General features: G+C 43.3%; 1 protein-coding gene across 1 annotated transcript in view; it reads left to right on the top strand.

Moving 5' to 3' along the window:
* plce1 (phospholipase C, epsilon 1) overlaps positions 1–14,436 on the top strand; it is a 228,888-nt gene that overhangs the window by 141,502 nt on the left and 72,950 nt on the right. The window contains 3 exon segments of the mRNA XM_084331001.1: positions 3,612–3,748; positions 7,754–7,860; positions 10,289–10,413. Of these exon segments, the coding sequence (XP_084187127.1) occupies positions 3,612–3,748; positions 7,754–7,860; positions 10,289–10,413 (369 nt within the window).

Here is a 14,436-nt window from a genome sequence, read left to right as displayed (position 1 = left end):
TCTACAGTCCTGGTCTCTATAGTCCTGGTCTCTACTGTCCTGGTCTCTACAGTCCTGGTATCTACAGTCCTGGTCTCTATAGTCCTGGTCTCTACAGTCCTGGTCTCTATAGTCCTGGTCTCTATAGTCCTGGTCTCTATAGTCCTGGTCTCTACAGTCCTGGTCTCTATAGTCCTGGTCTCTATAGTCCTGGTCTCTACAGTCCTGGTCTCTATAGTCCTGGTCTCTATAGTCCTGGTCTCTACAGTCCTGGTCTCTACAGTCCTGGTCTCTACAGTTCTGGTCTCTATAGTCCTGGTCTCTATAGTCCTGGTCTCTATAGTCCTGGTCTCTACAGTCCTGGTCTCTACTGTCCTGGTCTCTACTGTCCTGGTCTCTACAGTCCTGGTCTCTACAGTCCTGGTCTCTATAGTCCTGGTCTCTACTGTCCTGGTCTCTATAGTCCTGGTCTCTACAGTCCTGGTCTCTATAGTCCTGGTCTCTACGGTCCTGGTCTCTACGGTCCTGGTCTCTACGGTCCTGGTCTCTATAGTCCTGGTCTCTACTGTCTTGGTCTCTACAGTCCTGGTCTCTACAGTCCTGGTCTCTATAGTCCTGGTCTCTACAGTCCTGGTCTCTATAGTCCTGGTCTCTACAGTCCTGGTCTCTACAGTCCTGGTCTCTATAGTCCTGGTCTCTACAGTCCTGGTCTCTACAGTCCTGGTCTCTACAGTCCTGGTCTCTATAGTCATGGTCTCTATAGTCCTGGTCTCTATAGTCCTGGTCTCTACTGTCCTGGTCTCTACAGTCCTGGTCTCTATAGTCCTGGTCTCTATAGTCCTGGTCTCTATAGTCCTGGTCTCTATAGTCCTGGTCTCTACAGTCCTGGTCTCTACTGTCCTGGTCTCTATAGTCCTGGTCTCTATAGTCCTGGTCTCTATAGTCCTGGTCTCTATAGTCCTGGTCTCTACAGTCCTGGTCTCTACAGTCCTGGTCTCTATAGTCCTGGTCTCTATAGTCCTGGTCTCTATAGTCCTGGTCTCTATAGTCCTGGTCTCTACAGTCCTGGTCTCTACTGTCCTGGTCTCTATAGTCCTGGTCTCTATAGTCCTGGTCTCTACAGTCCTGGTCTCTATAGTCCTGGTCTCTACAGTCCTGGTCTCTACTGTCCTGGTCTCTACAGTCCTGGTCTCTACAGTCCTGGTCTCTATAGTCCTGGTCTCTATAGTCCTGGTCTCTATAGCCCTGGTCTCTATAGTCCTGGTCTCTACAGTCCTGGTCTCTACTGTCCTGGTCTCTACTGTCCTGGTCTCTACTGTCCTGGTCTCTACAGTCCTGGTCTCTATAGTCCTGGTCTCTACAGTCCTGGTCTCTATAGTCCTGGTCTCTACAGTCCTGGTCTCTATAGTCCTGGTCTCTACAGTCCTGGTCTCTATAGTCCTGGTCTCTACAGTCCTGGTCTCTATAGTCCTGGTCTCTATAGTCCTGGTCTCTAGTTCTCTACTGTCCTGGTCTCTATAGTCCTGGTCTCTATAGTCCTGGTCTCTATAGTCCTGGTCTCTACTGTCCTGGTCTCTACTGTCCTGGTCTCTACAGTCCTGGTCTCTACAGTCCTGGTTTCTACAGTCCACTCACACTGGACTGTTATACCGGAACAGACTCATGTTCATGTTTGGCTTCATTTCACAATTATACGACTGGAAAACAAGAATCCCAGTTGTCGCTGTGTTTGTCAGGAGGACATCAGACCCCTGAGAACACTCACCACATGATGAGGTCACCCAGAGGAGAGCAGACCTCTAGTGAACTGCATAAGTTATTTCTTCCACTGTTTTCAACTGTTGTTGTAGGGCCAACTCGAGTACAGTTTAAGAAATAGATCTGCAGGTCACTAGAGGTTGTGAGTTATATATATGTACGATGCATATAACAAATATACATGTATATATAATATACATATTAAGGCTGTCAAAGTTAACGCGGTATTAACGCATTATCGCCTGATTCTATTAACGGCACTATTTTTTTTAACTCACGATTCATTTTTTTTTTTTTTTTTTTTTACTAGACTTCACTCAGGTGTATTATTGATGCTCTCATTGATACTATGTTTGTTTCTGAATTGTGTGTGTGTGTGTGTGTGTGTGTGTGTGTGTGTGTGTGTGTGTGTGTGTGTGTGTGTGTGTGTGTGTGTGTGTGTGTGTGTGTGTGTGTGTGTGTGTGTGTGTGTGTGTGTGTGTGTGTGTGTGTGTGTGTGTGTGTGTGTGTGTGTGTGTGTGTGTGTGTGTGTGTGTGTGTGTGTGTGTGTGTGTGTGAGATATATATATAGAGAGAGAGGGGGGTGAGGGAGATGAGGAAGGGGAAAGAGAGAAAGAGAGCTGGGAGAGTGTGTGTGAGAGAGAGAGGGGGGTTTGTGATTACTCAGCCCTTGTGTGGGTGAATGTAACAAGTTCCTAACGTTTTCTTTCCCCTATTATTTCATGCACACTTTATTCATTGTTTTAAATTATTATTTTCTTTTAAGTTATTTTGTGCATCACTCTGTTTTGAATTTGATGCAAATTTGCAATGCATGAGGGTCATCCTTTTGTGTTAAATGGCTGCATAAAGCAAGCATTTGTTGACTCATGTTGTAAGAGTATTAAAAACTTGGAACTTGAAAAAGATCCGTTTAAGGTAGATAAAAAAAAATGTGATTAATTTGCGATTAATTGCGAGTTAACTATGGACAATCATGCAATTAATCGCGATTAAATATTTTAATCGATTGACAGCACTAATACATGTAGAGTAGATGTGCAATATATTCACATTATGTTCTTGAAGAGTTTTACGGTAGAAATGAAAGCGTTCTGTCTGATTGTGTAGGTACTGAGGGTAGTAGGGTTAGTAGCTTCTGTCTGATTGTGTAGGTACTGAGGGTAGTAGGGTTAGTAGCTTCTGTCTGATTGTGTAGGTACTGAGGGTAGTAGGGTTAGTAGCTTCTGTCTGGTTGTGTTGGTACTGAGGGTAGTAGGGTTAGTAGCTTTTGTCTGATTGTGTAGGTACTGAGGGTAGTAGGGTTAGTAGCTTCTGTCTGATTGTGTTGGTACTGAGGGTAGTAGGGTTAGTAGCTTCTGTCTGATTGTGTTGGTACTGAGGGTAGTAGGGTTAGTAGCTTCTGTCTGATTGTGTAGGTACTGAGGGTAGTAGGGTTAGTAGCTTCTGTCTGATTGTGTTGGTACTGAGGGTAGTAGGGTTAGTAGCTTTTGTCTGATTGTGTAGGTACTGAGGGTAGTAGGGTTAGTAGCTTCTGTCTGGTTGTGTAGGTACTGAGGGTAGTGGGGTTAGTAGCTTCTGTCTGATTGTGTAGGTACTGAGGGTAGTAGGGTTAGTAGCTTCTGTCTGATTGTGTAGGTACCGAGGGTAGTAGGGTTAGTAGCTTCTGTCTGATTGTGTAGGTACTGAGGGTAGTAGGGTTAGTAGCTTCTGTCTGATTGTGTCTGTACTGAGGGTAGTAGGGTTACATGTACAGTAGATGTGCGATATATTCACATTATGTTCTTGAAGAGTTTGACGGTAAAATAATGTTTTTGGAATGAACGCGTTGGCGTTTTTATTTGAAACCATCTCTGTTGTTCTACCCTGTGTAGGTACGTGCTGTCGCTGCAACCAGACGTCCACCAGTTCCTCCTGCAGGGAGCCACTGTCATACACTATGACCAGGACAGCCACCTCTCTGCCCGCTGCTTGCTGCGCCTACAACCTGACAACACCTCTCTCACCTGGGGTAATGCACCAGCATAACTTTATGTATTTGTTAGGGATGTAATCTACAGTATGTGTAGGGGTGTAAAAAGTACCCATAAATTATACTTAAGTGAAAGTATGGGTACCGTCTCAAAATCTGACTCAAGTAAAAGTCAAAGTATCTGGCTAAAAACACACTTGAGTAAAAGTCAAAAAGTCCTACTTTTAAATGTACTTAAGTACTAAAAAGTAAACGTTTTTTTTTTTTTAAGGGATAGACCAGGGGTCTCAAACTCATTCCATCGTGGGCCAAGTTTTCATTTGAACTATACATTGCATCAGGTGAGTTAGTTGAAGAGGTGAGCCAATTAGTGAAATCATCAGCTGGTGTTTAGGCAAGGCTGTAATGAAACCAAGCATACACTCTGCCCACAATGGAATGTGTTCTGCGATAGACAATGCTGAAATGAAAGAACAGAGGACTCTTTTTTTGCATTAAAATTATTTAATGCACTTCTCCATTGAAGGTAAACTAACATGGACGGCATTCACATCACACACCATGAATAATATCACAATATTAAAAAACAGAATGGTGTATCCTGAATAATATCACAATATTAACCACAGCATACTGGATTATCCTGAATAATATCACAATATTAAAGGCAGAATACTGGAGTACCCTGAATAATATCACAATATTAAAGACAGAATACTGGATTACCCTGAATAATATCACAATATTAACCACAGCATAATGCAGATCTGACTGTCTATTCTTCTGATAGCAGGTGTTTAATCAAAGATCCCCGCTTTCTAGTGTTGCACAAGGACCAATCAGCATGGGTATGGGCGGGTTCATTTTCCATTGATGGGGATTTGATTGGCTGTTTACCTGCGGTCGCAGGATTAATAACGTTAACGTTAGTTCGGCCAGATAAACAATTAAAATACACTAATTAAAATGGTTGGACCTGTGAGATTTGTACTTTGTACTTTGTAGGTCTGCATTTTAAATGTGAGGAGTAAAAAGTACCGTACTTTTCGCACTATAAGCCGCACCTGACTATAAGCCGCAGCAGCTAAATTGAATGATGTGTACATAATTAAGCCGCACTGGACTATAAGCCGCAGGTGTTTTAATGTTTAATTACCATATGTAAGGGTTCGTGCACAGAGGGGATTGTCGGGAAAGAGATGGCTGTTTGAGGAAGCTCCCATTTATTAACATTTCAACAAACAAGTTGCATATTTGCATAACAAGTGTTACCATTTAGTGCAATAGTATACTAAAAAAAGCAATATTTCGATTTAAAATTTTTCGGGTTTGGTCCACATATAAGCCGCACCGTTATATAAGCCGCAGGGTCGAAAAATGGGGAAAAAAGCCGCGGCTTATAGTCCGAAAAGTACGGTATGTTTTCTTTCTCTGAAATGTAATGGAGTAAAAGTACAAAGTATACAAACCTAATAATACTCGAGTAAAGTACAAATCCCCCAAAACAGTACTTAAGTATTGTAACGAAGTACAATTACTCAAGTACTTTACACCCCTGTGTGTAATATGTGTACATGTTTAATGTGTATTTAAATGTGTATGTGTTTAAATGTGTATGTGTAATATGTACATGTTTAAATGTGTATTTGAATGTATGTGTAATATGTACATGTTTAAATGTGTATGTCTAATACAGTATGTACATGTTTAAATATGTATGTGTAATAAATACGCATTTAAATGTGTATTGTAATATGTACATGTTTAAAAGTATGTGTAATATGTACATGTTTAAATGTGTATGTGTGATAGTTACGTGTTTAAATGTGTATGTGTAATAGTTACATATTTAAATGTGTGTTTAAACGTATATTTGTAATATGTACGTGTTTAAATGTGTGTGTAATATGTACGTGTTTAAATGTGTATGTAATATGTACATGTTTAAATGTATGTGTAATATGTACGTGTTTAAAACTTTAAATGTGTAATATGTATGTGTTTAAATGTGTATGTATTAATATGTACGTGTTTAATTGTGTATGTATTAATATGTATGTTTTAAATGTGTATGTATTAATATGTACGTGTTTAAATGTGTATGTATTAATATGCATGTGTTTAAATGTGTATGTAATATGTATGTGTTTAAATGTGTATGTGTAATATGTATGTGTTTAAATGTGTATGTAATATGTACATGTTTAAATGTGTATGTAATATGTATGTGTTTAAATGCGTATGTAATATGTACGTGTTTAAAATTTTAAATGTGTAATATGTATGTATTAATATGTACGTGTTTAAATGTGTGTATTAATATGTACATGTTTAAATGTGTATGTATTAATATTAGGGATGCTCGATATTGGCTTTTTTACCGATATACCGATATTGTCCAACTCTTAATTTCCGATACCGATATCAACCGATATCACATTTTAATGCCGATATCAGCCGATAATATCGGTAGGCCGATAATATCGGACATCCCTAATTAATATGTATGTGTTTAAATGTGTATGTAATATGTATGTGTTTAAATGTGTATGTGTAATATGTATGTGTTTAAATGTGTATGTAATATGTACGTGTTTAAATGTATGTGTAATATGTATGTGTTTAAATGCGTATGTAATATGTACGTGTTTAATTGTGTATGTATTAATATGTATGTTTTAAATGCGTATGTATTAATATGTACGTGTTTAAATGTGTATGTATTAATATGCATGTGTTTAAATGTGTATGTAATATGTATGTGTTTAAATGTGTATGTGTAATATGTATGTGTTTAAATGTGTATGTAATATGTACATGTTTAAATGTGTATGTAATATGTATGTGTTTAAATGCGTATGTAATATGTACGTGTTTAAAATTTTAAATGTGTAATATGTATGTATTAATATGTACGTGTTTAAATGTGTGTATTAATATGTACATGTTTAAATGTGTATGTATAAATATTAGGGATGCTCGATATTGGCTTTTTTACCGATATACCGATATTGTCCAACTCTTAATTTCCGATACCGATATCAACCGATATCACATTTTAATGCCGATATCAGCCGATAATATCGGTAGGCCGATAATATCGGACATCCCTAATTAATATGTATGTGTTTAAATGTGTATGTAATATGTATGTGTTTAAATGTGTATGTGTAATATGTATGTGTTTAAATGTGTATGTAATATGTACGTGTTTAAATGTATGTGTAATATGTATGTGTTTAAATGCGTATGTAATATGTACGTGTTTAATTGTGTATGTATTAATATGTATGTTTTAAATGTGTATGTATTAATATGTACGTGTTTAAATGTGTATGTATTAATATGCATGTGTTTAAATGTGTATGTAATATGTATGTGTTTAAATGTGTATGTGTAATATGTATGTGTTTAAATGTGTATGTAATATGTACATGTTTAAATGTGTATGTAATATGTATGTGTTTAAATGCGTATGTAATATGTACGTGTTTAAAATTTTAAATGTGTAATATGTATGTATTAATATGTACGTGTTTAAATGTGTGTATTAATATGTACATGTTTAAATGTGTATGTATTAATATTAGGGATGCTCGATATTGGCTTTTTTACCGATATACCGATATTGTCCAACTCTTAATTTCCGATACCGATATCAACCGATATCACATTTTAATGCCGATATCAGCCGATAATATCGGTAGGCCGATAATATCGGACATCCCTAATTAATATGTATGTGTTTAAATGTGTATGTAATATGTATGTGTTTAAATGTGTATGTGTAATATGTATGTGTTTAAATGTGTATGTAATATGTACGTGTTTAAATGTATGTGTAATATGTATGTGTTTAAATGCGTATGTAATATGTACGTGTTTAAAACTTTAAATGTGTATGTAATATCTATGTGTTTAAATGTGTATGTAATATCTATGTGTTTAAATGTGTATGTAATATCTATGTGTTTAAATGTGTGTATAATATGTATGTGTTTAAACGTGTATGTAATATCTATGTGTTTAAATGTGTATGTGCAGGCAAGCCTCAGAGTGGTGGGGCGTGTCCTTCAGAACCTCCAGTGGGTCTGGGTCAGCCCGTGGCTGCCGGCCTGGCAGAGGGACTGCTGGACCTGGCGGTGGTGAAGGTAAGACGCCTGGATGGTTAGGAGACAGGATGGTTCTGTTGGTCTTGGGGGTTGAAGGTTAGGAGACAGGACTGTTCTGTTGGTCTTGGGGGTTGAAGGTTAGGAGACAGGACTGTTCTGTTGGTCTTGGGGGTTGAAGGTTAGGAGACAGGACTGTTCTGTTGGTCTTGGGGGTTGAATGTTAGGAGACAGGACTGTTCTGTTGGTCTTGGGGGTTGAAGGTTAGAAGACAGGACTGTTCTGTTGGTCTTGGGGGTTGAAGGTTAGGAGACAGGACTGTTCTGTTGGTCTTGGGGGTTGAAGGTTAGGAGACAGGATGGTTCTGTTGGTCTTGGGGGTTGAAGGTTAGGAGACAGGACTGTTCTGTTGGTCTTGGGGGTTGAAGGTTAGGAGACAGGACTGTTCTGTTGGTCTTGGGGGTTGAAGGTTAGGAGACAGGATGGTTCTGTTGGTCTTGGGGGTTGAAGGTTAGGAGACAGGACTGTTCTGTTGGTCTTGGGGGTTGAAGGTTAGGAGACAGGACTGTTCTGTTGGTCTTGGGGGTTGAAGGTTAGGAGACAGGACTGTTCTGTTGGTCTTGGGGGTTGAAGGTTAGAAGACAGGACTGTTATGTTGGTCTTGGGGGTTGAAGGTTAGGAGACAGGACTGTTCTGTTGGTCTTGGGGGTTGAAGGTTAGGAGACAGGACTGTTCTGTTGGTCTTGGGGGTTGAAGGTTAGGAGACAGGAATGAATACTCTTCAGTTCTTTCAAATAATAAGCAGTTTCAGCAAAGAAAACTGAAAACATGCATGTCTCAATTTTCTACAGCAGTGAAATGTCCTTTTTGTGCCAAAGAGAAGGAATCTAATGGTGTGTGTGTGTGTGGTGTGTGTGTGTGTGTGTGTGTGTGTGTGTGTACTTACTTGTATTGCTATACTACAGGGGACACTGACCTGTCACACACTAACACAATGGGGACCAAATACATTATGGGGACAAGTCAAGTCAATTTTATTTATTTAGCACATTTCCAGGCAGCGGCAGCTGGCACCAAAGTGCTTCACAGGCAGGTTGATAAAAACAAACTAATGTGATGCAAGATATAAGATTAAAAACATAATAAAGCAATGAAGTAATAAAAACAAAATAATATGATGCAAGATATAAGATTAAAAACATAGTAAAGCAATGAAAGTAATAAAAACAGGTAGGACACAGTAAAACAAAGAGGATAGAAGGGCCAGGGGTCTAGTGGTGATTAAGTGGGGGGGGAAGGCCAAGGAGAACAGGTAGGTTTTTAAAAGTGATTTAAAAGCCTGCACGGTCTGGGCGGTCCGTACGCTGAGGGGGAGGCTGTTCCACAGTCTAGGCGCTGCGGTGGAGAAAGCTCTGTCTCCCCTAGTCTTGAGCCTAGTTCTAGGCACCACCAGTAGCAGCTGGTCAGCTGATCTGAGGGATCGGTGGGGGGTGTGGCGGTGCAGGAGTTTGGACAGATGGGGAGGAGCCGTGCCATTTAGTGATTTAAAAACATTTAGGGCTAATTTAAAATCGATCCTAAAGCGGACAGGCAGCCAGTGGAGCGAGGCCAAAACTGGGCTGATATGTTCATGTTTTTTTGTTTTGGTGAGGAGGCGCGCGGCTGCGTTCTGCACCAGTTGTAGGCGGCGAAGCAAGGATTTGTCGATGCCCGTGTAAAGGACATTGCAGTAGTCGAGGCGAGTGGTGACAAAGGCATGTATCACCGTCTCTAGGTTACTTTGGGAGAGGTATGCCTTTGTCTTCGCCAGGAGTCTAAGGTGGTAAAAACAGTTTTTGACTACGGCACTGACCTGTTTGTCAAATTAAAAATTGCTGTCGAAGATGACCCCGAGGTTCCTGACAGAGGTGGAGAGGTTTGGACCCAGGGGACCAAGTGCGTCAATGAGAGGGGTCGGGGGGGCACTATTAAAAACAATGACCTCAGTTTTCCTTTCGTTTAATGTCGGGGAGTTTTCAGACATCCAGCACTTGATTTCTGCCAGGCAGTCAAGTAGTGGTGTTATTGATGTTTTCCCTTGGGTGGGTTTTAAGGGGAGGTATACCTGCACGTCATCGGCGAAGCAATGGAATAAGATGTTATGTTTTGCCAAGATCTGGCCTAGGGGGAGTATATATAGGAGGAAGAGAGTGGGACCCAATATCGAGCCTTGGGGCACCCCGCAGGTGAGGGGGGCCACAGGGGAAGTGAAGTCACCAAGTTGGACAGAGAAGGTCCTATTACTTAAGTAGGACCGGAACCAAATGTGGGGACACATTTGGGTGTCCCCATAACACAAATGAGGTTATGATTAGGTTAGGTTATGGTTATGGTTAGGGATAAGGTTATGGTTAGTTACAGAATGCATGTAAGTATATGTAATGTCCCCATATTTCACATAAACAAACATGTGTGTGTGTCTCTCTCTCCAGGCGGTCTTCCTGGGTCACCATGGGGTGGACGTCCATGCTGTGTGTCTACAGAACAAGCTGAGTCAGATGACGGCAGAGGAGAACGGGCTGAGCCTCCTCTATGGTCTCACCACCACAGACAACAGGTCAGGGACTAGCTTCACCACAGACAACAGGTCAGGAACTAGCTTCACCACAGACAACAGGTCAGGGACTAGCTTCACCACAGACAACAGGTCAGGAACTAGCTTCACCACAGACAACAGGTCAGAGACTAGCTTCAGCACAGACAACAGGTCAGAGACTAGCTTCACCACCACAGACAACAGGTCAGAGACTAGCTTCACCACCACAGACAACAGCTCAGAGACTAGCTTCACCACCACAGACAACAGGTCAGGGACTAGCTTCACCACAGACAACAGGTCAGGAACTAGCTTCACCACAGACAACAGGTCAGAGACTAGCTTCAGCACAGACAACAGGTCAGAGACTAGCTTCACCACCACAGACAACAGCTCAGGGACTAGCTTCACCACAGACAACAGGTCAGGGACTAGCTTCACCACAGACAACAGGTCAGAGACTAGCTTCACCACAGACAACAGGTCAGAGACTAGCTTCACCACAGACAGCAGGTCAGAGACTAGCTTCACCACAGACAACAGGTCAGAGACTAGCTTCACCACAGACAACAGGTCAGAGACTAGCTTCACCACAGACAGCAGGTCAGAGACTAGCTTCACCACAGACAACAGGTCAGAGACTAGCTTCACCACAGACAACAGGTCAGGGACTAGCTTCACCACAGACAACAGGTCAGAGACTAGCTTCAGCACAGACAGCAGGTCAGAGACTAGCTTCACCACAGACAACAGGTCAGGGACTAGCTTCACCACCACAGACAACAGGTCAGGAACTAGCTTCACCACAGACAGCAGGTCAGGAACTAGCTTCACCACAGACAACAGGTCAGAGACTAGCTTCACCACAGACAACAGGTCAGAGACTAGCTTCACCACAGACAACAGGTCAGAGACTAGCTTCACCACAGACAACAGGTCAGGGACTAGCTTCACCACAGACAACAGGTCAGAGACTAGCTTCACCACAGACAACAGGTCAGAGACTAGCTTCACCACCACAGACAACAGGTCAGAGACTAGCTTCACCACAGACAACAGGTCAGAGACTAGCTTCACCACAGACAACAGGTCAGAGACTAGCTTCACCACCACAGACAACAGGTCAGAGACTAGCTTCACCACAGACAGCAGGTCAGAGACTAGCTTCACCACAGACAACAGGTCAGAGACTAGCTTCACCACAGACAACAGGTCAGGGACTAGCTTCACCACAGACAACAGGTCAGAGACTAGCTTCACCACCACAGACAACAGGTCAGAGACTAGCTTCACCACAGACAACAGGTCGGAGACTAGCTTCACCACAGACAACAGGTCAGAGACTAGCTTCACCACAGACAACAGGTCAGAGACTAGCTTCACCACAGACAACAGGTCAGAGACTAGCTTCACCACAGACAACAGGTCAGAGACTAGCTTCACCACAGACAACAGGTCAGGAACTAGCTTCACCACAGACAACAGGTCAGAGACTAGCTTCACCACAGACAACAGGTCAGAGACTAGCTTCACCACAGACAACAGGTCAGAGACTAGCTTCACCACCACAGACAACAGGTCAGAGACTAGCTTCACCACAGACAACAGGTCAGAGACTAGCTTCACCACAGACAACAGGTCAGAGACTAGCTTCACCACAGACAACAGGTCAGAGACTAGCTTCACCACAGACAACAGGTAAGGGACTAGCTTCACCACCACAGACAACAGGTCAGAGACTAGCTTCACCACAGACAGCAGGTCAGGGACTAGCTTCACCACCACAGACAACAGGTCAGAGACTAGCTTCACCACAGACAACAGGTCAGAGACTAGCTTCACCACCACAGACAACAGGTCAGAGACTAGCTTCACCACAGACAACAGGTCGGAGACTAGCTTCACCACAGACAACAGGTCAGGAACTAGCTTCACCACAGACAACAGGTCAGAGACTAGCTTCACCACAGACAACAGGTCAGGGACTAGCTTCACCACAGACAACAGGTCAGAGACTAGCTTCACCACAGACAACAGGTCAGGGACTAGCTTCACCACCACAGACAACAGGTCAGAGACTAGCTTCACCACCACAGACAACAGGTCAGAGACTAGCTTCACCACAGACAACAGGTCAGGGACTAGCTTCACCACAGACAACAGGTCAGAGACTAGCTTCACCACCACAGACAACAGGTCAGAGACTAGCTTCACCACAGACAGCAGGTCAGGGACTAGCTTCACCACAGACAACAGGTCAGAGACTAGCTTCACCACAGACAGCAGGTCAGAGACTAGCTTCACCACAGACAACAGGTCAGAGACTAGCTTCACCACAGACAACAGGTCAGAGACTAGCTTCACCACAGACAACAGGTCAGAGACTAGCTTCACCACAGACAACAGGTCAGAGACTAGCTTCACCACCACAGACAACAGGTCAGAGACTAGCTTCACCACCACAGACAACAGGTCAGAGACTAGCTTCACCACAGACAACAGGTCAGGAACTAGCTTCACCACAGACAACAGGTCAGGAACTAGCTTCACCACAGACAACAGGTCAGAGACTAGCTTCACCACAGACAACAGGTCAGAGACTAGCTTCACCACAGACAACAGGTCAGAGACTAGCTTCACCACCACAGACAACAGGTCAGGGACTAGCTTCACCACCACAGACAACAGGTCAGGGACTAGCTTCACCACCACAGACAACAGGTCAGGGACTAGCTTCACCACAGACAGCAGGTCAGAGACTAGCTTCACCACAGACAGCAGGTCAGAGACTAGCTTCACCACAGACAACAGGTCAGGGACTAGCTTCACCACCACAGACAACAGGTCAGGGACTAGCTTCACCACAGACAACAGGTCAGAGACTAGCTTCACCACAGACAACAGGTCAGGGACTAGCTTCACCACAGACAACAGGTCAGAGACTAGCTTCACCACAGACAACAGGTCAGGGACTAGCTTCACCACCACAGACAACAGGTCAGAGACTAGCTTCACCACAGACAACAGGTCAGAGACTAGCTTCACCACAGACAACAGGTCAGGGACTAGCTTCACCACAGACAACAGGTCAGAGACTAGCTTCACCACAGACAACAGCTCAGGGACTAGCTTCACCACAGACAACAGGTCAGGGACTAGCTTCACCACAGACAACAGGTCAGAGACTAGCTTCACCACAGACAACAGGTCAGAGACTAGCTTCACCACAGACAACAGGTCAGAGACTAGCTTCACCACAGACAACAGGTCAGGGACTAGCTTCACCACAGACAACAGGTCAGAGACTAGCTTCACCACAGACAACAGCTCGGGGACTAGCTTCACCACAGACAACAGGTCAGGGACTAGCTTCACCACAGACAACAGGTCAGAGACTAGCTTCACCACAGACAACAGGTCAGAGACTAGCTTCACCACAGACAACAGGTCAGAGACTAGCTTCACCACAGACAACAGGTAAGGGACTAGCTTCACCACAGACAACAGGTCAGAGACTAGCTTCACCACAGACAACAGGTCAGGGACTAGCTTCACCACAGACAGCAGGTCAGGGACTAGCTTCACCACAGACAACAGGTCAGACACTAGCTTCACCACAGACAACAGGTCAGAGACTAGCTTCACCACCACAGACAACAGGTCAGGGACTAGCTTCACCACAGACAACAGGTCAGACACTAGCTTCACCACAGACAACAGGTCAGAGACTAGCTTCACCACAGACAACAGGTCAGACACTAGCTTCACCACAGACAACAGGTCAGAGACTAGCTTCACCACAGACAACAGGTCAGACACTAGCTTCACCACAGACAACAGGTCAGAGACTAGCTTCACCACAGACAACAGGTCAGGGACTAGCTTCACCACAGACAACAGCTCAGAGACTAGCTTCACCACCACAGACAACAGGTCAGGGACTAGCTTCACCACAGACAACAGGTCAGGGACTAGCTTCACCACAGACAACAGGTCAGAGACTAGCTTCACCACAGACAACAGGTCAGAGACTAGCTTCACCAC

The sequence above is a fragment of the Notolepis coatsorum genome (genome assembly GCF_963971535.1).
Source record: "Notolepis coatsorum genome assembly, chromosome: 15".
Lineage (NCBI taxonomy): Eukaryota > Metazoa > Chordata > Actinopteri > Aulopiformes > Paralepididae > Notolepis > Notolepis coatsorum.
The sequence above is the reverse complement of the archived record's forward strand: the minus strand, read 5'-3'. Positions and strand labels throughout refer to the sequence as shown.